General features: G+C 36.3%; 1 protein-coding gene across 1 annotated transcript in view; it reads right to left on the reverse strand.

Moving 5' to 3' along the window:
* RhoGAP54D (Rho GTPase activating protein at 54D) overlaps positions 1 to 24,995 on the reverse strand; it is a 129,900-nt gene that overhangs the window by 61,140 nt on the left and 43,765 nt on the right. The window contains exons 4-6 of the mRNA XM_090390070.1: positions 22,142 to 22,365; positions 11,100 to 11,282; positions 2,013 to 2,165 (exon numbers count right to left, since the gene is read on the reverse strand). Of these exons, the coding sequence (XP_090246196.1) occupies positions 2,013 to 2,165; positions 11,100 to 11,282; positions 22,142 to 22,365 (560 nt within the window). The remainder of the gene's footprint in view (positions 1 to 2,012; positions 2,166 to 11,099; positions 11,283 to 22,141; positions 22,366 to 24,995) is intronic.

Below are 24,995 nucleotides of genomic sequence, written 5' to 3' on the forward strand. Positions count from 1 at the left end.
ATTCTCCAGTGGGGCAAAGACAACTTAGTTGCTTTCAACCCTTCTAAAACCCAGTCTTGTCTTATATCTCGCAAAAAGGATTCTTCTGCTCTTATGCTTATCTTTAGTGACACTCCGATTTCTAGGCAAAATGATATATCTCTTTTGGGGATTACCCTGACTTCTAATCTCTCTTGGCACAAGCACATTACAAATATTGCTTCCTCTGCATCTAAAAAACTTGGTTTTCTCTTTCGCTCTCGGCGTTACTTTTCTTCCAAACAGCTGCTCACTCTGTATAAATCGCAAATCTGCCCTGCCATGGAATATTGTTGCCCCATCTGGGGTGGTGCCCCCAAAACCTCTCTCAGGCTTCTTGATTCCATTCAGAAGAGGGCAGTTAGGTTAATTAATGATTCATCTCTAACAGAGTCTCTCCACTCGCTTTCTCATAGACATACTGTTTCTGCTGCATGCCTCTTCTACAGATACTTCCATGGGCACTGTTCTTCTGAATTGGCTTCTATAATTCCCGCTCTCTCTTTCAAAACAGTCTGAACACGTGCCGCCACCAGCCGATATCCATTTACTGTCCGACTTCAAACCAACTTTTCATCTTACTCATTTATTCATTCAACTGCCGTTTTCTGGAACAACCTTCCTTCATACGTATTTCCTGAAAATTACAATCTACAGAAGTTCAAGTCCAATGTCTACAAATATCTTCTTTCATCTTCTCAACCTCCAACCCAAGCACGGTACTAAGTACTATAGGTTCTAATACCTCTTGTGTTTGGGGTTCACATAAAAAATAAATAAATAAAACAATAAAAACAATTTCCAGTTGCGTTTCTGCTAGTGGAATCTGTTATAAACTGGTAGTAAACTCAATCTAATTGCATTTGCGATAATACCGATAGCTGGAATTGTGTGGGTTTTTACGTTATTACGGTGAAATGTGTTTCCCCTTCACTGATATAAAAAAATCATAAATACATTTTCAGAATCTTCTCTTCATTCCTATCGTGTTGCGTTCAGTTGGGATGATTCTGCGTTCAACTGCCATTTCTTGTAAACACAAAGGCGAATCGTGCATAAGCGAATTCGGTTCGGGTTATACACAATATCATTCCCCTATTTATAAATCATGTATGATCAAATTCATGTAGTGTAAACACGTGTTATACGAGGACTGACTGTATATGTATGTTAGGGAAAGTGCTTAAAAAATTAGTAATAAGACATGATTTTTTTTTTTTTTTTTTCCAGAATCCTTAATATCCTCTGCTTCCTCTCGCTTTACTCTTACCTCTTCTTTTATGATTTAGATTCCATAATGCATTGCTGGAGCAAGTTCAGGTTCCCAAAGATTATTTTATCCAAAACCTCTTCAGTGTGCTTTTTAAAAAGTTTGATATTTTCTTTTTATCTTCTCAATATGCTTGTTTCTTCAAACTTTTCCAAAGCATCCTTTCTTTTTTCAAGTCTTTTTCTAGTTTCTTCTATCACCTCCTTTTGCTCTTCCAGAGGCTAGTTAATTTCCAACAAATACTTGTGTCTTTTGAAAATACCTTTTAAAACTGCAAGTAAACGGCTCTCAATTTTCAAATTTGGTAAATGACAGTAATTTCAGCTGAAAAAGTAATCCAGCAGAAACTGATATAAGGATGAAATCATACAAGTTAGAGTTACTACAGAAAATCATCAAGAACAAGGTGTGTTTACATTTAGCTTTCATGTGACATGAGTAAAAGAAGCATCTACGTACAATTTCAGACTCACAAAAAACTTTTTTAACTAATCATACAATGCACCATCCACATGAAATGTATGATTTTATGTTTTCTACACTGTTATGAAAACCACTAGTATCAAAAAAAAAAAAGAAAAAAAAAAGAAGAATAATTGAAATTTATGAATTATTCAATTTCTTGAATTTATTTATAATATATAAGCTCAAACTGAACAGAAATTAAGGGGAAATTCCAAAACTAGTATATTATTAACAAAATTCATATTTTTCCTAAACTTACTTTCTTAAGAAACTTCTTTTTATCTGATGATTCCGGCATATTCTCAACATATGCATACAATTCAGCAACAGCTTTTGCTGTATAATCAGCAGAATTTTCTTCTTTGGTTCGTGTTCTGTCACAAAATGTTATTACTGTCGTAACAGCCTCTGACTAATAAAAAGAAAAGCAATATTTCTAATATTATATAACATTTTAAATATTAATAGCAATGACATTTATGACTGAAAAATCATTTTATTTGTCTTATTTGAAAAGACAAATAAAATTAAGAGAAATGAATTCTTTATACCAGTTTTATGAAATCATCATAGTAAACATTGAGCTATGCACCAGTGCTTGCATGAGTTTGGCCATTTTCCCTAAAAGTTATTGTTGTTGTTATTTGGTTTTTAGGAACATAAGCAACTAAGGCCATATTGCTCCGGGGATATGCAGTGGTCATTCCCTGACCTATCTGCATCCTCCGTACTTGGTGGTCACGGGCTCGAACCCCGGTCTAATCAAGAAGCGTGTGCTACACATTGCTGCTCCTGCCCACCTAGCTATGGAGGTGCCTTCCCTAAAAGTGAAAAATTAAAAATTAATAGCTTTCTTGTATTAATAATGGCAAATGATACACGAAAGAATTAGCAAATATGATTATGATTAATAATTAGTTAATTAATTAGCATTGATTAATTAATTAATGCTAATTAATATTTCACAAAAAAATTGCATGTGTATCCTGTATACACGAAAGATGTTTTATGTGTAAACATCTTTGACGACACCTACTAAATTTCAAACAGCTAGAACTGAAATCATGAACGATATAATTTATGCTCACGCCCGCTACTTACTCTACCGAATCAATGTTAGTGATTAATAGGATACACGTGCCCTCTGCTTATACCAGTTTTATGAAATCATCTTACTCTACCGAATCAATGTTTGGAAGAGGTTAGGCAAATAGCCTAATTACCCATTTGATTGTAGCCATTTGTTCAATAGTATGATTGCAACAATACAAGTACAGTGGAACTTCTATTTAACGAATTTCTCTATATTACGAATTTTTTCGCAAAACATTGCACCTTGAAACGAAATAACATGTAAAATTAACCCCATATAGCGAAGTGTTAGTCTCTCTATAACGAATTTTTAAAAAAATTAGTAAAAGCATTTTTGAAGATTTTCAAGCATTTACTACTAAACAGCCGTTCAAATATACTGCCTCCTTCCTTCCGAAATTGCACATTAGCATCTGGAATTAAATAATCATCCTTTTAGTGAACATATGTGGCCATTGACGCCTGTAGGAGGGTCTGTTTCATTTTTGTTACAGTTATTAAACCAAATGGGTTTTCTTAAAAGTGATCGTAAACTTTACAATAAATAGGGTAGATTTGTAAATTTATGTTGGCTCAGGGGAAAACGAAATTCGCTGCGGTAAACCTTCAGCATGCTGCGACGGCAATATATAGAATGCTACCATAGTCGGTTTTTAGTAACACCTACTGAATGACATTCGCTTCTCACCTCAACTGTACCATGTGACCTTCCTGTCAATCATTATATGATATGTCCATTCTCTTCTAACTGGACTCCCAGTAGATGGTTTTCATGAATTTTTTTTTTTATTTCTTTCGTCATCAATCGCATAGACTATATGCTCTTGTATTTTTTTTTTTCTAAAAAGTAACATACAGCATACATTAATCATAAATTTTCTTTCGTGTATATATGAATGAAAGCAGAATAAAAGAAATTCACAAAGTCATATATTTCTTCAAAGTGATTGATAGGAAAGGTCATGTGATACTGTTGAATTGGCAAGCGAACGTCATCGAGTAGGCGGTACTAAGAATTCACTATATGGCCAGCGCACCAAAGTTTGCGGTGTACGTATCGGCAAGAGCTCCAGTAGAGTAATTTTTACAATTGCAGAAACAATGTCGAAGAGAAAGTATTTAAGTATTAATGACAAAGCAGATTGTTATGATATCGACCAGGGTTTTAAGAAAAAAGATGTTGCGGAGAAATATGGCATACCTGCAAGCAGTTTATCTACGAGTTTAAAAAAAATCGAGAATCAATTTTAATTGCAATTGAAGGAGGAGCAGACAAGAAGCGAATTAAGTTGTGTATATATATGAAGATGTTGATAAAGCTGTTCTAAAATGGGTGCAAATGATATGTGAAAAGAATATCCCAATATCAGGCCTAATAATTAAGCAACAAGCTCTGAAATTTGCACAAGTCCTTTGGACATACAGAATTTAATGCGAGCACTGGGTGGTTAGATAAATTTAAGAAGTGCCACAGAATTGTGGAAAAGGTTATTTGTGGAGAAAGTGTTAATGTAAGCGAAGAAGATTGCAACAGTTGGAGGAACAATACCTTAAAGAAGATTTTGGAAGAATATGAGCGTAAGGATGTTTTTAATGCTGACGATGTTTGTGTTTTAGTTTGTTGTTGGCACATCGGCTTCTATGGCCATAATGCACCTCCCAAGATTTTTGCAGTACTCTGATCCAAGCCCGAGGTGGGATTCGAACCCGCAACCTTTGGGTTGCCAGGCAGGCAGTTTGCCCACCCGGCTAACCCAGTCAGCAATGCTGACGAAATGGGTTTATTCTTTAAATATTTACCGAATAGAACACTTGCTTTTAAGGATGATAAATGTTTTGGCGGAAAACAAAGTAAAGAAAGAATCACTGTGCTAGCTGGAGCAAATATGACATGAAGAGAAAAATTAAGACTTTTAGTCATTGGAATATCAAAAAACCCAAGATGTTTTAGAGGCACAAAATCTTTGGAAGTTGACTACACGTTTAATAAAAAAGCATGGATGACAAGTGATATCTTTGAAGAATGGATATTAAAACTAGACAAGCGTATAACAAAAGAAAAAAGGAAAATCGTGTTAGTAACTGACAACTGCTCGGCACATCCTGCCAAACTTAAAAGTGCAAAGTTTTTGTTTTTACCACCAAATGTAATGTAAAAACTCCAGCCAATGAACCAAGGCATTATTAAAAATTTTAAATTTCATTATCGAAAGAGAATAATAATCAAGATTGCAATGCATCAATCAATTGTCAATAGAAACTTGGGGGTTACAATTAACCTTAGAGATTGCATCTCTGAACTGGCAAAAGTTTGGACAAACAATGTCACCGAATACACTATTCAAAATTGTTTTTCGAAATCATGATTTGCATTGAATACAGAAGTCGAACAACTGGACAAATAAGATAAACTGCCCCTTTCACAACTGAAAAACTTTTGGACATTATTAGAATCGTCCGGAAACATCGAAAATGAAATAACACTGGATAGTTATGTTCATGTAGATCAAGATCTGACTACAGCAGTACATCCAAATGAAGATGAAATACTACTGAACAGTGTTAGACGCGACCATGATCACAAAGAAATTAACGATGATGCTGAAGACGCATCAGAACAACCCGTAGAAAAGCCAACTCGCGAAGAAATGATTAATGCTTTTAAAACAGTTCGTATGGGTCTACAGTTTTGTGAAAATGTTCCTGATAATGTTTTTAATGCTCTGAACAAATGTGAGGTTTTCTTTGAGAATCAGACATTTTTTAATTGTACTGTGCAAACAAAAATTACAGATTTTTTTTTTTAATTTGTGATACTTACCGGCGAAAATTGTGTAAATGTAATTTAAATAAGCGTTTTTGAAATAAAATACATTAAAAATTAGTTTTTGAAATAAAATACATTAAAAATGTAGACTCGTTTTCATTTTCTAATTAGATAACAATTTCTAATAAAAAAGATATTCTCTGTATAACGAAATTTCTCTATAACAAATTTTTCCACTGGATTTTTCGAATTCGTTATAGGGAAGTTCGACTGTATTTGTATTGTTACAATTATGTTACTCTTTCATGCTTTGTTGCAAATTACACATGCAGCATTAACGTGAGATCTGCAAGAAATGACAGTATCCACGCATAATACACTATCAAAACTATAACTTGGCTCAGGATCTCGACGAGTACAAGCACGAAACGGTAATGCTGCATATTCCATTTCGCAATGAGGAAACAGAGAACAGTGTAAATTCAATGAATCAGACTTGGACATTCACAAAACAATTGAAATATGTAAGATGATGTGTCAAGACAACGACAACAGTGACCTTAATGAAGCATGGAGTAGTGACCTGCATAGCCTTGTAACGCAATTGCGAGGAGAACACCCCCTTCGATACTTTTACAATCATCCAAACAGCGAGATGAATGAGGATCTAAAGCTCGTCATGCTCAACCGACTCAGCGCAACTGCAAAGAAATGCAAAAACTTGATGACCAACAAGGACTTCTGCAACTTAATGAGAATGGCCAATGACAAGCAAAGGATTCTACTCATACATGTATCTTCCAATCGCAAACCGATTCAAATATTCTTGACAGGCCCAGCTGGCTGAAATATACAACTGCTTCAGTAATACAGACGGGTACTGTAACACCTACATTACATGCACTTCAACTGGTAAGGCTTCAGCCTTACCAGTTGGAATGCGTGTAATGTTTTTTGGGCTAACGATTGCCATGGGTGGCAATTGTTAGCCCAAAGCTAACTAAGTTGTATGCCTTGAATCAAATGTTTTAGCAACCAGCTGGTTTATGCCAGCTCTGAGCACCTCCAAGTTCACCTCCCATGATCCTTTGCACGATCTCGCTGGCGAATCATAAACAGGAAAAAAGTTTATTATTTGCCTTTGATGGAAACATACAACCGCTTCAGTAATACAGACGAGTACTGTATACTGTAACATCTACATTACATGCGTTTCAACTGGTAAGGCTGCCGTCGCAATAGACGATACTACTGTGCCCTCAAGATATCCATTTCTCTGGTTACCAAAAGGTTTCTGCCATGGGTGGCAATGGTTAACCCAAAGCCACCTCAGTGGTATGCCTCAAATCATAAACGTTTTTCTGCAACCAGCTGGTTTATGCCAACTCTGAGCACATCCAAGATCACCTCCCATGATCCTTTGCACAATCTCCTCTCCTGACTCCATTTTTTGTTATGAAATGGAAATGGTGTAATTTCTGCATCGCAAAGTCATGACAAATTGACTTTACTACCATTTGAAATTTAGTAGGTACCACCAAAGATGTTTACACAAAAAAAAAAAAAAAAAATCCCACATCACCTGTCTAACCCATAATTTGTTTAGGTCTTCCTTAAATTTATTCAAACTACCCACTTCAACAACACCAGATGGTAGTTTGTTCCAACAATCAGAAAGCAAATTTTCTCACATCTATCCTACAACTATCCTTTTTCAATTTAAATTTACAAGGGTGGGTCAAAAAAAATTGAATCACCCTTGAACAGAAGAGTTAGAATACCATCATTATCATCATATTTAAAGCTTTAAACACAATGCTGCAATTTGCAGAGATGAAGTCTTTCTTGGTAAGGTTACCATTTTGCGTTCCTAACTAATCTTGTTACTCTACTCTGAACATTTCCAACATACCCACATCATTCATAAAATGAGACCTCCAGATCTGTATGTAGTACTCAAGATGTGACCTAACCATTTCCTTATGCAACAATATAATCACCTCCTTATCCCTAGTGGCAAAACTTCTGTATGTCATTTACATACAGAACCCCACGAGTTGTCCTAGAAGCCTGTCTGCACTTCTCAGAGAACTTCAGTCAGACTATATAATTACCCCAAGGACGTTTTCATTCTACCCTATCCTGAGTGTGGTACCACACAACTGCTATGTTAATCTGAGATTACAGCTGCTCATATGCAGTACCTTGCATTTTTCAGTATTAAACCTCAACTGCCATTTCTCAGCCTATCTGCTTAATTTTTCTAGGTCTTGCTGTATGTTGTATAATATCCAATCACATTGGTTAGACCAGATTGCTCTGACTGCTCTAAAACTGCAATCCTGTATAGATGGCCCTGCACTACTTCTTTAATCAGCAACTCCAATATTTTTCCCTGGAAGAGAAGTCAAACTTACAAGTGTGTAATTATTCACTGCACCCGTTGATTTCCCTTTGTGAATCAAGGATACATCTGCCCCTCTCTAGTTCATAGGAACCTCCCCTGAATCCAAGGTTACTCTAATCATTATGGCTAAAGGTTTGCTGACCTCTTTTGCTGTCTACCTTAACATAGCTGTATAGATCCCATCTGCCCCAGGCGTCTCATTTATGTTTAGCTTTAACAATTTTTTCCCACTTTCCTCTCAGTTATCATAAAATCATTTTGCTTCCTGTATTTAGTTTATATCCATCTGATATCCTCATCCCTAAAAAATTTCTCATGTGTGAACACAGATGCAAATTATCTATTCAGTTTGTTTTTGAGCAACCTGAGCAGGATCACCATGAATTATACCATTCATATCTAGTGGACCAATATGATTCATCACTTTCCTTCTAATGCTTAAATAAATAAAGAAGTCTTTGCTACTTTTTTTTCCCGGACTTCTCATTTATTTTTGCAGATTAGTTTATACCTATGTAGGTTTCTTTATTTCCTGATATTTTATAAGCATCCCATGCACTTTTCTTCTCTGTCACTAGTCTCATCAGTTCATCTGACATTCAATTAGATCTAAACCCTGAACTGTATTTCTTATTTGGTATGAAAACCATGGCAGCTTCTGCAGTTACTGCCTTAAATGCTTCCCATTTATAATTGGCTGTTGGTAACATCATCAGTTGTCCCACTGAAGAGATTTTAAAAAGTGTCTGAGATGACTGCAGTCACCTTTACATTTCTGTAAAAATTAAAAGCAAAAGCCCTTCCTTTTATTCTTGACAGTAATTACATCTTTAAATCTTATGTCAATATACTGTAATAATCTAACTAGTGGTTTCTTTTATCTTAAAATAAAATTTTTAATGTATTCTTAATGCTTTATTAGTGCAAGGAACTAAAAGGCCTTTTCTGTACCAGCAAAAAAAAAGATTATATTTTACAATACAGAGAATATTAAGCTAGAATGGATAAACTTAAAAGCATTTTAAGGCCAAAACCTCAGGTTGAATAGAAGTTAACTGACATACAAGTTAGTGCAAATGCATCATTTTAGTACACAACCTACTGAACTTTGCTACTGAAGTAGCTAAGAATTGGCATCATTAGCATTAGCATTAGTAGAGGCATTTGATGCAAGAAAGCAAGCTTATGCAGCATCAGCCAAAAAAAAAACACCACTTCCACTTCACCCCTCTGTTTGTTCGAAATACCTGTCCAGCTGAGCCTTAAACTTATTTGGGCTATCAACTTCCACAACAAGGGATGGAAGTCTGTTCCACCAACCAACTACCTGCTGGCTAAAGGCAAATTTCCACACATCTATCCTACATCTGTCTTTCCTCAATTTGAATTTATGCCCTCTCAGGTGATTATTCTGAGCGAGAGGAAGAATCCCATCAGCATTGAGCATGCTCAAACCATTCAAGGCTTTATACACTTCTATCAGATCACCTCGCTGGTGCCTAGTCTCCAGACACTGTAATTTGCAAAACTTAAGCCTTTCTTCATAAGAGCACCCCTTTGTTCCATTCACTAATCTTGTTGCCCTTCTCTGTACTCGTTCCAGCAGCTCTACATCCTTCTTGAAATGAGGCCTCCAGACCTGTATACAGTACTCTAGGTGTGGCCTGACCATTGCCTTATACAAGGGAATAATCACCTCCTTATCCCTGCTAGAAAAATTCCTATATATCATTGACAATACACCATGAGCTACTCTTGCAGCCCATCTGCACTGCTCAGAGAACTTCATATCTGCCTGCACAACCACCCCCAGGTCCCTTTCATTCTCTACCACTGTCAGTGTAGTACCACAGAGTTGATACGTTGCTCCGGGGTTGCTGTTTCCCATGTGTAGTACTTTACATTTGTCAATGTTAAACTTCATTTGCCACCTCTCAGCCCATCTGCCTCAACCTTTCCAGATCCTGTTGCAGCAGCACAGTGTCAGTAGTGTCCTTGACAACCCTGCCTACCTTTGTATCGTCTGCAAACTTCGACATTAAGCTTGATATACCATCATCAATATCATTTATAAATACAGAGAACAATAATGGACCCAACACTGAGCCCTGAGGGACTCCACTAATAACATTAGTCCACGACGAGTAGTGTCCATTGATTACCACTCTCTGTCTTCTCCCCCTCAGCCACCCCTTTTCCACAGCAGCAATTTGCCTCCAATGTCACACTGCTCCAATTTGTGCAGTAGTCTTCCATGTGCAACAGTATCAAAAGCCTTTCTAAGATCCAAGTATATAATATCAAAGTTATTCCCTGCATCCAGTTCCTTTGTGACTGCATCATAGTATCCAATCAAATTGGTCAGGCAAGACTTCCCCTTAACAAAACCATGCTGTGTCCGAGCTATAACTGAAGTCTTGTCTAAATGATCCTGCAGTGCTTCTTTAACTAGTGCCTCCATTAATTTTCCTGGAACAGAAGTTAAACTCACAGGTCTATAATTACTTGTGTCATTTAAGTATATCTCATATTGTGAATACCATCATGAGTTGCCATGATATTGCATTACCTCAAATAACTAATGCTTCACCAACGGAGAAGACTATTGTTACTTATTCTCGGGATACCACCACCCAGATGGCACCGTTTCAAAGCTTATTGGCTTCTCATTGGTGGGTGGGTGGGCAGGTACCCTGGTGTTGCAATGATGACAATCCAGTTATGAAGTACAATCAGTGGGTAGGCATCTCATTGGTGTGTGGGCAGGTACTCTGCCCACCCGCCGATGAGAAGCCAATAAGCTTCGAAACAGTGCTGTCTGGGTGGTGGTATTCCGAGAATGAGTAACAATAGTCTTCTCTGTTGGTGAAGCGTTAGTTATTTGAGGTAGTGCAATATCATGGCAACTCTTTGTGAAGATATTCACAATATGAGATATACTTAAATGATGCCAATTCTTAGCTACTTTAGTAGCTGGCTATGTACAAAAATGATGCTTTTGCACTAACTTGTATGTCAACTAGAATGGATATACATATCTCAAAAAAAAAATTTTTTTTAATGTTGCAATACAAAATTACCTCAGTGTTTGCATTATTCTCTTTGAGTATTGATTGGTTCATTTTCTCCCTTCCTGTAAAATAAATAGACACATCTTGCACAAGCTCAACAGGTGGTTCAAAAAGCTGAACAGCATTCTTTATCATAAATGTAGCAGCTTGCACGATATTTGAAAAGTTTTCCTTGAGAGAATCAGGTGACATCTAAAACAGAAATATGAAAAAAATTAGCCATTTGATTAATATAATTTAAACAATTTTTTTATTAGTATGCTACATGCATAACAATAGCTCAATGACAGCACATACATAACAAATATAAAGATCTTAAACATTGAGAATAAGTAAAAAGAAAAGAAAAAAGTCATTAAGCTCAAGGTGTTTCATTCATCTTCACTGAAGGAATAGCGAAGGATACTAACTATAACGTCTAATCTTTTAAGAACTTGCTGCAGATCTGCAAATAAAATGTTTATGCTGAATTTATTGGCTAGCAATCACTGTCTATCTACTGGATGACTAAGTTTTCCAAAGTTTCTATTACCTAGAATAACTGAATGGTTTCTAGTAGTTCCCTAGTAGATACATAAAATCATGAAATTGGGGCACATTATACTGACCAGCAAGAATTCTGAAGAGAATTACAGATTGGTTGAAATTCTTCTGGCCTTATATTTCACTGTGGTTGACCTGTTTTTTAATTTTATTTTAGTTATAACTTGGCAACTATGATTTATGACTAAGTGTTTTATCGTGGCATCTTTGTTCATGATAAAGCTTTGTCATGAACAAATATGTCAAGATAAAGCTGTCAAAGACTTCTTATGCTAAGAGGAATGATCATTTAATTCAGGGACTGGTGCAAGATCTTATCTAACTGTCATCATCTGAATCTTCTGTGGATTTTCCTTGAACTTTACACACTTTCATCACCATCGTACCCACGCATTAAATGCTTCTTGCAAGCCATTTTTTGAAAGACTGTGACATACTTCCATTGTACCTCAAGATTTCTTGTTTGTTACTGCAACAGATCATATTAGCAAGATGTTCTGACAGTAGAAATGTTTCAAATGAGTGGTTAGCTAATGCCAAGGAAGCAAGCTTAAATAATTTTAAGGAGTGTGTGTCAGGGCAGTTAACTATACAAGAACACTAAATCTTAATTGTTTATACCGTAATGTCAGAAGTGACATCAATAAAATAAGTGAATTCAAACTGCTGGTTAGGACAAGTAACACTGACATAATAGGGTTTACAGAAACGTGGTGCCATCTGGAAATAGGGGATGATGAGTTTCAGTATGGTATGTACAATGTATTTAGGAAGGACAGGGGAAACAAAAGGGATGGTGGGGTCATGCTTCTTATCAAAAGTTGCCTGAGCATGACGAAAGCTTTCCTGGATTCAGACATTTCTCATGCTAGTATAGAATCTGTATGGTGTGATATAGTTAGAAGCAAAGATATAATGAGAGTGGGAGTAATCTACAGGTCAGGTGGTTGTTACGATTGGGATGAGCACCTCTACATGAAAATGGAATGGGCAAGTAAGCATGAATGTCTTATTATGAGTGATTTTAATTTGCCTCTAATTGTTTGGAGCAAATGGGAAAGAAACTTGACATGGGGAACCAAATTTTAAAATCAACTAGATGATTGTTATTTGTATCAACACGTCAGGGAAAGTATTAGGGAAAAGAACATTCTAGACCTGATCATCACCCATGAAACATTATATAAATAGGGCTGACAGTACAGCAACTAGTAGTTAAAAGCAAAGGAATGGGTTATAATTTCAGGAATGGAAATTATGACAGCTTAAGGTGCTACATAACCTCTATTAACTGTGTAGATATCCTCTAATGCTACACGACCTCTATTAACTGGGTAGATATCTTACAGAGAGTGAATATAACTGAATTATGGTACACTTTTAAAACATTAATCACAGAAGCCTCAAATGCATATACAGTAATACCCCGAAGTTACGCGATAGGTGGGTCCGACGAAAATCGCGTAAGTCGAATTCGCGTAAGTCGGGGTTCAACTTTGCATATAAATTTTGCTTAATTGGGACCAAGGACTAACAAAAACACTAGTTTAGAAGAAAAATATTAATAAAATTGCAGTTCTTTATACATATTAATAAAAATATGTATTAAAAAAACAAATGACTTACGTAAAAAAGTTATTTCGATGTCGATGGCTTCATAAAATCTAACAAATTCGTCTGACGACACAGCGCGTTCTTTTCTTCACGCAGAATTTCTTCGTAGCAAGCTAATAATTTTTTTATTCCTTGCTTTGTAGCTATAACGCGTTCTTCGTTGGAGTCTGTTTTCTAAAATTTTTAAGCCCTTTACAATTGAGCCCTTTTCAATTTTCAACCTGTCAAGTTTGCAATTGTCATGTGCTTTTCGCCGTTGCTTCATTTAGGCCTGTAGCACGTGCAATATCACATGGTCTTTCATTTCGCTCAAAGCGTTTCACAATTTCATATTTTTTCTCTATCGACAGAGGTGGACTGGCCATAAGCCTTACCGGGGAAACCCCGGTGGGCCAGTGTGATTTTGGCCATAAACCATAGTATGACGCCACTATAAATTTTCCCGGGTAAGAATTTTTGACCCAGTCCGCCTCTGTTTATCGATAATTGCTTTTCTTTTTCTCTCTGAATCTGCAGTGTCTTCACCAGGACGCTTCCTTTTCACACCTTTTAATTAAGTATTTTACTCATTTTTAGGGAATAAAGCACAATTACAAAACGAGGAGGCACGCTTGATACGCATAAACAAAGCTTCGCGCATGTAGCAACTGAATAAACAACACCATAAAGGCAGAGATACACTATTAACACCTCACATTTCTAGGGGTTACTACCATAAAACAATAAAAATCCAGTTGCGTTTCTGCTAGTGAAATCTGTTATAAACTGGTAGTAAACTCGATCTAATTGCATTTGCGATTATACCGATAGCTGGAATTGTGTTGCTTTTTACGTTATTATGGTGAAATGTGTTTCCCCTTCACTGATATAAAAAACATAAAAGCAGCAAAGTTGAATTTTGTTCATCTTTCGCTCTCATTCTCCGCCGTCGCACCGTATATCGATAACATATGAAAAACGACCTTGAAGATAGTGGGCGGCAGCGTTGCCAAACGAAAAAAATCAAGAACCGCGTAACTCCGAGTTCGCGTAAGTCGGGGTATTACTGTACAGTAAACCCCCGCTATTCGCGGGGGTTACGTTCCTGAGAAATGCCGCGAATACTGAGTTATGGCTCCCATAGTAATAAAGATTTTCCGTTCCAAAGTATATAAGAAAAACTAGTCTAAAATTTTTTTTATATATGTATTATATGTACCTTCATAATATGACTATGTACATAGACAGTACATAGTGAAATGCAAGCATAGGCATCGAAATGAAAATAAGAAACAATTTAATATTAAATGTAATATTTATTAGAAATTTCAAACAAATCTTTCAAACCAGCGTCTTTGCTAGCTAAAAAACCTATCCCGCCAGTGCTATCACCAGTTTCGCTAAAGCGTTGATAAGGAGTTTTGCGTTTTCACGAATGATTAGTGAATTTAACGGAATTTTATTTTGAGTTCGGTCTTCTATCCACAGATTTAAAGTTTTTTCCATTTTTTCTAATTTAACATCACGAGTTACAGAGAAAATTTTTGAAGCAATTAGCGCGTTTTCACGGACACTACGGCGGATTTTTTCTTCCGATTTTTTGATTGATCGTACCATTGACTCATTGATTTTATAATGTTTTGCCACTGAGAAGACACTTTCACCATTAGAAATTTTATCTAATAACTCAATTTTATTTGCTAATGTCATCACCTTCTTTGATATTTTCACATTTCTCTTGTTATTCGTAGTCATATTTTTGTAGGGGTTAGAAAGGACTTGTCCACTATAAAGTCACTTTCTTCCGTTAACACACTCGAAAAAGTCTGTTTTACACAGCAAAACGGTAGATTTATCACTTTTGTAAGCACATCAATTTATAAATTGATAAATTTATTCAATTTATAAGCATATAAATTAAAAGCAAACGACGAAACCTTCCATAACAAGCGCATAACACATATTGAACAAGGATTAGCGAGAACCATCCACGCTCGCTATTTTGTCACCCCTCTCCCCCACCCACTGAGCACTGTTTTGACCGGGAAAGATAATTTTATCCACGCCCATGTTTTTTTATGGGGGAAAATATTCACGGCGCTTTAAAATTCACATTTTTTAAGGTTTCATTTTATATTAAATAGGCGATCGCGAATACGCGAAACCGCGAATACAGATACCGCGAATAGCGGGGGTTTACTGTATACCATTAAAAAATACTCCATGAGGATGATTCCAAGTTGGATGAATAATGAAGTTGCCAGATTACTTGAGCAGAAAAAGATGGCATGGTAAAGTTGGAGAAATAAAAAGTACTGAAGCCTATAACAGCTACAAATTGATCTGTAATAGTACCATAGAAAAGGTTAGGCTGGCAAGGGAAGATTATGAGAAATTCTTTACATATATAAATGCAATAAAGAGAGAACAAATCAGATCGGACCCTTATGTAATAGATGTGGGATAGTATTAGATACCTCAGCTGATGTTGCAGATGAACTCAACAGTTACTTTGCATCGATATTTACAGAAGAAAAACTCTTCGTGAACTAAAATCTCTTCAATGTAAAAATTATATATCCTACTTTAGTCATCACAGACTTACATGATGACTAAAGTGTCAATGAGAAATTATGGGAGTGAAGTTGAAAAATATGTAATTAACGATACTGAAATTTCACATGATTATTTAATGAAAAAACTTTTAAGCCTACAGGCAAGTAAGGCTCCTGGTTGTTGTTGTTGATATAGTGCTTAACGACACAAGGGCTACTGAGGCAAAATTGTGTCTGTTTCTGTAAGGCTCCTGGGGTTGATGGCATATACCCTATATTTTAAGGAAGACGTCAAGTGAGTGCACTGACCAATTCAGGCTAATTATGAGAGCATCACTGGACTCAGGAGAGATTCCATTGGATTGGAAAAGTGCCAATGTATCGCCAATACATAAAGGCGGTTCTAAGAGTGTAGTGGGAAATTACTGACCAATCAGTCTAACTTCAGTGGTAGGGAAAATCATGGAGTCAATGATCAAGGGTGGAATTCAGGATCATTCAGATAGAAATGGAATTCTGAAGGATACAAAGAATGGTTTTGTATCCTTCAGAACAGGATAGGGAAAATCATGTTTAACTATTTTGACAGGGTCACTCATAACCTGGATTTAGGGAATAATTTCGACATTGTTTATTTATATTTCAGCAAAGCATTTTTTTTTTTTTAATGTAAACCCCAAACACAAGAGGTATTGGAACCTACAGTACTAAGTACCGTGCTTGGGTTGGAGGTTGAGAAGACGAAAGAAGATATTTGTTGACATTGGACTTAACTTCTGTAGACTGTAATTTTCAGGAAATACGTATGAAGGAAGGTTGTTCCAGAAAACGGCAGTTGAATGAATAAACGAGGAAGATGAAAAGTTGGTTCTGTGAGTTTGAAGTTGGACAGTAAATGGATGTTGGCTGGTGGCAGCACGTGTTCGGACTGTTTTGAAAGAGACAGCGGGAATTATACAAGCCAATTCAGAAGAACAGTGCCCATGGAAGTATCTGTAGAAGAGGCATGCAGCAGAAACAGTACGTCTATGAGACAGCGAGTGGAGAGACTCTGTTAGAGATGAATCATTAATTAACCTAACGGCCCTCTTCTGAATGGAACCAAGAACCCTGAGAGAGGTTTTGGGGGCACCACTGCAGATGTGGGAACAATATTCCATGGCAGGGCAGATTTGCGATTTATACAGAGTGAGCAGCTGTTTGGAAGAAAAGTAATGCTGAGAGCGAAAGAGAAAACCAAGTTTTTTAGATGCAGAGGAAGCAATATTTGTAATGTGCTTGGGCCAAGAAAGATTAGAAGTTAGGGTAATCCTAAAAGAGATATATCATTTTGCCTAGAAATCGGAGTGTTACTAAAGATAAGCATAGGAGCAGAAGAATCCTTTTTGCGAGATATAAGACAAGACTGAGTTTTAGAAGGATTGAAATCAACTAAGTTGTCTTTGCCCCACTGGAGAATTACCCGAAGATCGGCATTTAAGGAATTGGTAGCAGATTTTCGAGAGGTTGAAGCTGATTGAGCAGGACAAGGTTTCTCAAAATGGAAAGTGGAATGCAATATGCTAATATCGGCAAAACTATGGAAAGGATTTCCAGTTAATGCAAGAAGGTCATTATTATACGAGAGGAAAAGAGTGTGGGAAAGAACTGAACCTTGAGGGACACTGGCATTAGTGGAGAAGTTTGAAGACAGAGAGCCATCTACCATCACTCTCAGTGAGCGATCAGAGAGAAAACTGGATAACCAATTACTAAAAACAGTTGGCAAACCATAAGATGGAAACTTGTTTAGAAGACCTTTATGCCAAACACGATCGAAAGCCTTTGAGATGTCAAGAGCAACTACTTCTGTTTCACCGAACCTTTCTGAAAATTGAATTAGTCCATAAATGGGTAACATAAGCCAGAATATCACCAGTGGATCGATTGACGGAATCCATACTGGCGATCGTTGATCAGACGGAAGGTTTCTAGGTAGTTTAAGAGTTGGCGGTTAATTGATTTCTCCATTACTTTAGAAAGAGTAGAAGTAATTGCAATGGGACGATAATTGAATGGGAGGGATTTGTCACCCTTTTTAGGAACTGACTGGATATGAGCAAATTTCCAAGCAGAAGGAAAAACACCTTTGGAATAAGAAAGTGAAAAAAGGCAGCAAAGAATAGGAGTAAGTTCAGGAGCAGAGGTTTTGAGAACAAGTGGAGAAATACCATCAGGACCTGGAGCTTTCTTAGCATCAAGATTCATCAAAATCCTTCTGATATCCTTTTGACGGAAGACCACAGGAGGCATTGAATGGAGCGTGTTGGGAATGGTGGGAGGTGTTTTACCAAGATCACTAATACATGAGTTGGAAGAAAAATGGGATGCTAGCAGATCAGCTTTATCCATGGCTGAAGTGACAACAGAACTATCTGGTTTGGACAGGGGTTGGAGCAGAGATGGGCAAAAGCTGCAGCCAATAGCTTTGGCAAGAGACCAGAATGCTCGGCTAACATTAGGGCAAGAAGCAAGTTTTCTACTCTTAGCCTGTTCAAACTCTAGTTTGGACTGATTAATAACTGCTTTACAATAGTTGCGAGCTTTGGTGTAGGTAGAAAATGAAACTGGAGAATTAGAAACAAGCTAATTACGATATGCAACATTCTTCTCTTGAACAGCCTTAGCACATTTATTGGAAAACCAATGTTTGAATAAAGGACGAGATTTTAAAGTGGAGTGTGGGATAAAGGATTCCATTCCTGCAAGAATAATTTCACTGACATGATCTGAGCAAACGTTGACATCAGAAGTTTTGAAACAGTAATCCGACCAAGGAAAAGAAGTCTCGCAGTCATCCCATTTTGTATTCTTGTAATGCCAAACAACACGAGGTTGGGAATAGCCATGAGATAAAGGTTCCATTGGAGAAGAGACAATCACCAAGTTGTGATCTGAAGTGCCTAAAGGACCTCTCACTTTGACCGTGTACTTAGAAGGGTTGTTTGTGAGAAAAAGATCAAGCGTATTGGCTGTATGATTAGGATTGTCCGGTATTCTTGTAGGTAAATGAACAATCTGTGCAAGGTCATTAGTAATTGCAAAAGCCTCAGCATCTCGACCAATTGGGTCGGTGTGACTAGAAAATGAAAGCCAGCTGGAGTTGTGAACATTAAAATCACCAAGGAAAATTACCTCACTGTTAGGAAAGTTGGACTGGAAAAAGTCAAGTTGCAAAGAGAGGAAGTCAAAGAGCTCCAAGTGATTAGTGGAGTTGGGAGAACAGTAGAGACAACAGATGAATTTGACACAATGAGGTAGAGAGATTTTAAGCCAGAGAAGATCAAAGAGAGGAGATTACAAATTGCCAAGTTCCTGACAGGAAATATCAGAATGGACATATGCACAAGTACCATTTTTGAGGCGAAAGGAATCATACAGCGAATAATTTGGGAATCTGAGATGAGCAGTAGTTGAATCAACCGATAACTGACATTTGACTCAGTTCCACACGAGTGGTTACTTTGTAAGCTGGAACAGGATGGAATCATAGGGAAAATGCTTTGACTGAGGTTCTAAAATGTGAGTAGATGCTGAAAGTGGGGATTCTGGTAAGGGGCTGGAGTGAAATTACTCTTTTGATGGAATGTTCTTCTGCTGTGGTTGTGGATACTTTGTGATTTTGAAGGGGGGGAGACTTCTCACACCCTTCCATTCACCCATATCTGAATGTGGAGGTTTGGCAAGGGGTCTGGTTTTGACAGATCTTATTATTAAGTTTGCCTGACCAGTCCAGCCTGTTTGTGTAGATGACAAATATGGTATTTATGAGACTATATATTGCTCAAACAGAGGAGACTGGGGGGGGGGGGGGGGGGGGGACTGAGAAGATGATATACAGGTGACCCCCGCTTAACGCTGATCATTCGTTCCGGAAAAACAGAGCGCTAAGTGAATCCGCGCTAAGCGAGCGCCGCTTTCCCATAAGGTAACATATGTATTTGTGAGCTGCGGTCGGTGCCATAGGATATTTCCTAATCAATAATAAACGGTAATGAAAAGATGCACAAATGTCGGTCAAAATATTTAATATTCAAATATTTGCACATATAAAATATTCTGCATTACATACGTATAATTATGCGGTAACTACTTGCGTATCAAAAGTAAACAAAATTCCAATTAAAATAATGAATTTAATTGATTTAATTTAATGGATGAATTTAATCATGAAAAATGTGTGGATTTTTAGTTGAACTTTGGCCCTCTTCCAAATAAACTAAAAGGGGTATTAATTTTAAATGGCCCGCAGCGTTACCACCCAACAATAAAGTCAACCGATCCTTCGCCGCTTTGAAACTTGGCATGTTTTTTCTTCTTTCAATATGAAACTTCTTTTAGGCATTCGTTTCCACAAAAGTCCTGCTTCATCTATGTTAAAAACTTGTTGAGAAGTATAACACATAATACCCCTCTTCAATAATTTTAACAAGTTCTTTTTTGAAAGTTTCGGCTCCTTAATCTGCACTAGCGGCTTCTCCCGGGATTTTAAATCTATTCTACCAGTTTTAAATGGTTCCACATTTTTTTTTTTTTTTTAGGCGAGTTTTCTTCAGATCATCGTATTGGCTAATCTCTTTCTCTCTCTCTCTTTTTTTTTAATATTTAATTCTGCATTGAATTCTGCATACTGAATTCTGCATTGGAATATTATCTTCAATAAAATTAAAGTCTTTCCATTTCAATCCTAATAGCCGGTCTAGTCCTAGTTGCTTGCAGTGGAACAGCTATCTTTCCCGCTGCTAAAATTAATTCTTTATTTTTTCATAATTGTTCTTACATTTAAATTTGCGAGTCCTAAATTATGGCACACATCCGCTTGTCGTTGACTGGAATCGATTCGCTTCAAAACGTCTAATTTAATTTTCAAATTCAGTCTTTTTCTTACATTTATAGGCTTCGTACTGCGCCCAGACGTTGTTGCATTTTCATTCCTGTCGGTCATTATTAGCTCTTTCGAAAATATAACTGCGTTGGTTGAATTAATTATGATACAATGTTCAAGTAAACTGTCCGTTACGCACGATGTCTAATACTGTACTGAGTGATGACTAACTAGACTTCGGATAAATGCATATAACGCAAATATTACAAGCAATATATTTGATCATTTTTTAAAATGTTGATCTCGGAACTACGTAACAAGTGACTGTACTTAAATTAGCGTGCGAGAAAATTTCACTGAGCGTGGGAAAATTGCTCAAGTCGGCGTGGGAAACGTTTTAATGCTGTTTTGCTATTCATTTTCAAGCTATCGACTCCATCAAATGAAACGATTTCGTTAAATATGTCAAAAATGTAATCTGTAAAAGAGCGTTATAGTGATCTGTGACAGCGTTATAGTCAGATACGGGTTATAATATAAGAACAGCGTTATAGCGAATCAGCGTAAAGCGAACCGCGTTATAACGGGGGCCTGCTGTATAAGTATATTAAATGTGTCTATCTGGCCTGGACACAACAAAAAGAAAAAAGTCACATGAGAAAGTGCTCTGCTGTATTGTATACAACACTAAATATATTTTGGAAAAAATAGCAAGAAATAGTTTAAAGTGGTGCACTTTATAATTCTATTCTTTATTCTGATAATATACTGGATAATAATAACAAATAATGGCTTTAGTAACAGCAGTCCTGTTATCCAAAATATAAATAAATAAAATATTTCTGAACTATTTCCAGCACACATCAAGAAAAATTAAAGTCAAAACCAAAACTGGGAAACAACATACAAGTGCATTTTGTACACTGGTAGATTCTTTATGGATTTTTTTTTTATAGCTTTGCCAATTAAAAAATAACCAGTGATGCAGATCAAAACTGATTACCAAGCTCTACATTCACACTAACATAATTCAATAGATATCTGAATATTTAAATTCAGTTAACTACATTTCAACAATGCATCTGCTGCAGAATTAAAGATTTCTGATAAAGGACCTAATGATGACTTAAAGTCTAAGAATGAAGATATTTTAGGTGCTTGCATATAGGATGACAAAAAAAAAAAAAAAAAACTCACTTATCTCAATAGTATGCAGCCAGATTAAATGTGTATCAAATAGGATAGGCAATGGGTGAAAAATAATATTTGGTGCAACACACACACACACACACACACACACACACACACACACACACACACACACACACACACACACACACACACACACACACACACACACACACACAAGCATTACTTTACTTTCAAATATGGTTTCATGTCCCCCTCTCCAAATGGTAATTCAGGTACTCCCCCCCATTTGAGAAATATGCTAAAATTGATAAATTTCATATCCAAATTTTAGAATCTCACATTACCTTCCTTGGACATAAAATGTGTGGAGCAAATAGAGTAGCTAAACTAGTTGCATCCATGCAGTTATCCTTTCGGGCTGTACTAACTTTATTCAGCAGTTGCAATAAGCCTTTTAATAAAGTGTAGTTTTCTGGAGGAAGCAGCAAAAACAGCAGCTGTAAAGTCTTGATTTGTCGGAAATATGCCTTGATACGTTGTTCTGCAAGCATATCTCCCCTGCACATTTCTAAAAACAAAAAATAAGAAGCACTCTTTACTTAATACTGTTTATTTTTAGTTTTTTTTTTTAAACTAATAACCGTTAATATTTCTGGAACATTACTTAATACACAGGTTTCGATATTCAACTGCTCAATAAAAACTGCTGATTGAGTAATTTATAAGAATACAGAAGCCTGATTTAACATTATCCCATTTAATATTGTTTCTAAATTACATTGTTCAAGAATGACATCCAGGTCTTGTAAGGCTCAAGGAATTTAGGACAAGGACGCATGCTAAAAGTGCTATTAAGCATTAATTGTACAGAAAGAGCATAGCTTCTGTTTTTACAGTATTGAGCAAATTAAGTTTGCTATTAATTATATCGATATCATATTGTGGAGGCTTCACGATATTATATGATATCTTCAATACCATATTGTGGAAACTCACTATGAGTTTTCATGTTATTGCACTATGCACTTTAAATAAAGCTGCTTCAAAGGGAAAAGTATACTGCTATTTGTTTAAAATGTATGCCATTACTCACACCACAGTTGCTGTAGCCTAATAGTCTAACTAATTTCAATCTTTCAGAACAATGTAATGAGAACTGTGATGAGTGACCAATCTGACAACACAGAGATGAGAAATATCCACAATATGTGAGATGCAGCATCAAACATTCACGTAATTTTTTTAAATGTTTATATTAAAAAAGTAGTTTTTAACCTATATATAGGGTGTGTCAAAAGTACATGCAAAAAATTTTGGAAAGTATTCTAAAGTCCAAAATAAAATGTCTAAAATAAGAAAAAAATAAGAATAAGCATATATGTACTTACCGTGAATAAATTTTATTAAGAATGTACTGCTTATTTTTATTTTAATATTTTTTACCATTAGAAATTTTTTACCATGGTCATTTTTTAAAATTCAAACTCCCATAGTTCCCTAACTGTTCAAAATTTGACACATTTAAATGCCATTTTTTGGACACATTCTAGAATTTTACACACTTTTGAAATACTCTGTATGTTAGTTTGCTATAAAAGATTTTCTAAATGTTTCTTATTTGACTAGCAAAACTGGAAATTTTGGAAGGCAAGATGGAAACGGCGATCAATGAAATGGGTAGGTACAAAACTGACATTTTAGGAGCAACAGACGTCATGTGGGCAGAACAAAGTCATTTCAATACTAGAAATGGGTCTTTAGTTATTTTTTCTGAAAGTGATCAAGTAAAAGAAGATGGTGTCGCTGTAATTTTGAATAAGGAATGTTCAAGGCCTCTTCTTGGATACAATCCTATTAATAGCAGAATGATGATGGTTAGACTTCAGAGCCAACCTGTAAATCTCAGGTTTAGTTGCATATGCACCTAAATCGGCAGCCACAGATGAAGATATGGATGTTTATTATGAAAATCTCCAACAACTCTTGACCTGGTCCCAAGAAATGGATGTTTTGATACTCGTGGGTGATTTCAATGCAAAAGTAGGCAAAACAGTTTCTTCTAGTCTGGAATGTGGAGGGTTTGGTCTTGGCACTAGAAATGAATGGGGGAGAAAGATTAATGAATTTTGTCATCTGAACAGTCTTATCATATGTAACACTTGCATTCAGCAACACCCGAGAAGACTCTACACACGGAAATCTCCTGATCATCAAACTAGGAATCAAATTGATTCATCCTTATTCAGCAAAGGTGGCGTTCCGGTGTTATCCTGGTGTAGACTGTGGCAATGACCTTCAGCTACTACATATCATTCTCAAGCTGAAGCTGAAAAAGATCATGAATATGGTTTTCTCTAGACAACTGGATGTAGAAAATATTCACAACGATTATATAATTGAAACAAGTAAATTGTTTTTAAGCTCTATTAGAACTAGATGAAGAAATGCTGCCTGAGGAAATGTGGGAAAATACAAAAAGCATTATTAAGGATCCAGCAAATAGATACATTAGAGAAAGGAAAAAGATTAGGAAGCCATCAATTACAGAAGCCACTTTTAAACTTATTGAACAGAGAAAAATTGCAAAAGCCCAAGGTGTACATGGAAATGAAGAGTATCAGAAACTGAGCAAGGTCATCAAGCACTGTTTAAGCCAGAACAAACAGGAATATATCGATTGAAAGTGTAAAGAAATGGAATACCACAACAAACGAAACATTTGGAAAAAAATTTCCATCCAAAACTTAACGTATTTAAGGATTCCAAGGGCAAAATTTTAAGAGGAGAACACAATTAAAGGAAGGTGGAAAAAATACTGTGAGCAGCTCTTCATAGCACCTGCTGATGCTAACAATCTGCCATCGCATTTTCAAGAGTGTGATCATAAACCAGTTCTATTGAAGGAAGAAGTTGAAAAATCCATCAGAGAACTGGCATGGCAAGTCGCCTGGAATAGTGGAATTTATTAAAGCTACAGGTGTGAAGGGCACAGAGTTTTTTTAATAAAATGATTGTAAATATTTGGGAAATGGGACAGTGGCCATCAGATTGGAAGAAATCAATTTTCATTCTCTTATCAAAAAAAGATCTGAAAATTTGCTCAAATTACAGTACAGGACTATTAGCCTAGAATCATGCTAGCAAGATTTTTCTTAAAATCATACTAAACAGAATTTCAAGAAAACTTGAAGAAATGCA

The sequence above is a fragment of the Mastigoproctus giganteus genome, chromosome 2 (assembly GCF_048544385.1).
Source record: "Mastigoproctus giganteus isolate SK-2022 chromosome 2, ASM4854438v1, whole genome shotgun sequence".
In the NCBI taxonomy this organism is placed as follows: domain Eukaryota; kingdom Metazoa; phylum Arthropoda; class Arachnida; order Uropygi; family Thelyphonidae; genus Mastigoproctus; species Mastigoproctus giganteus.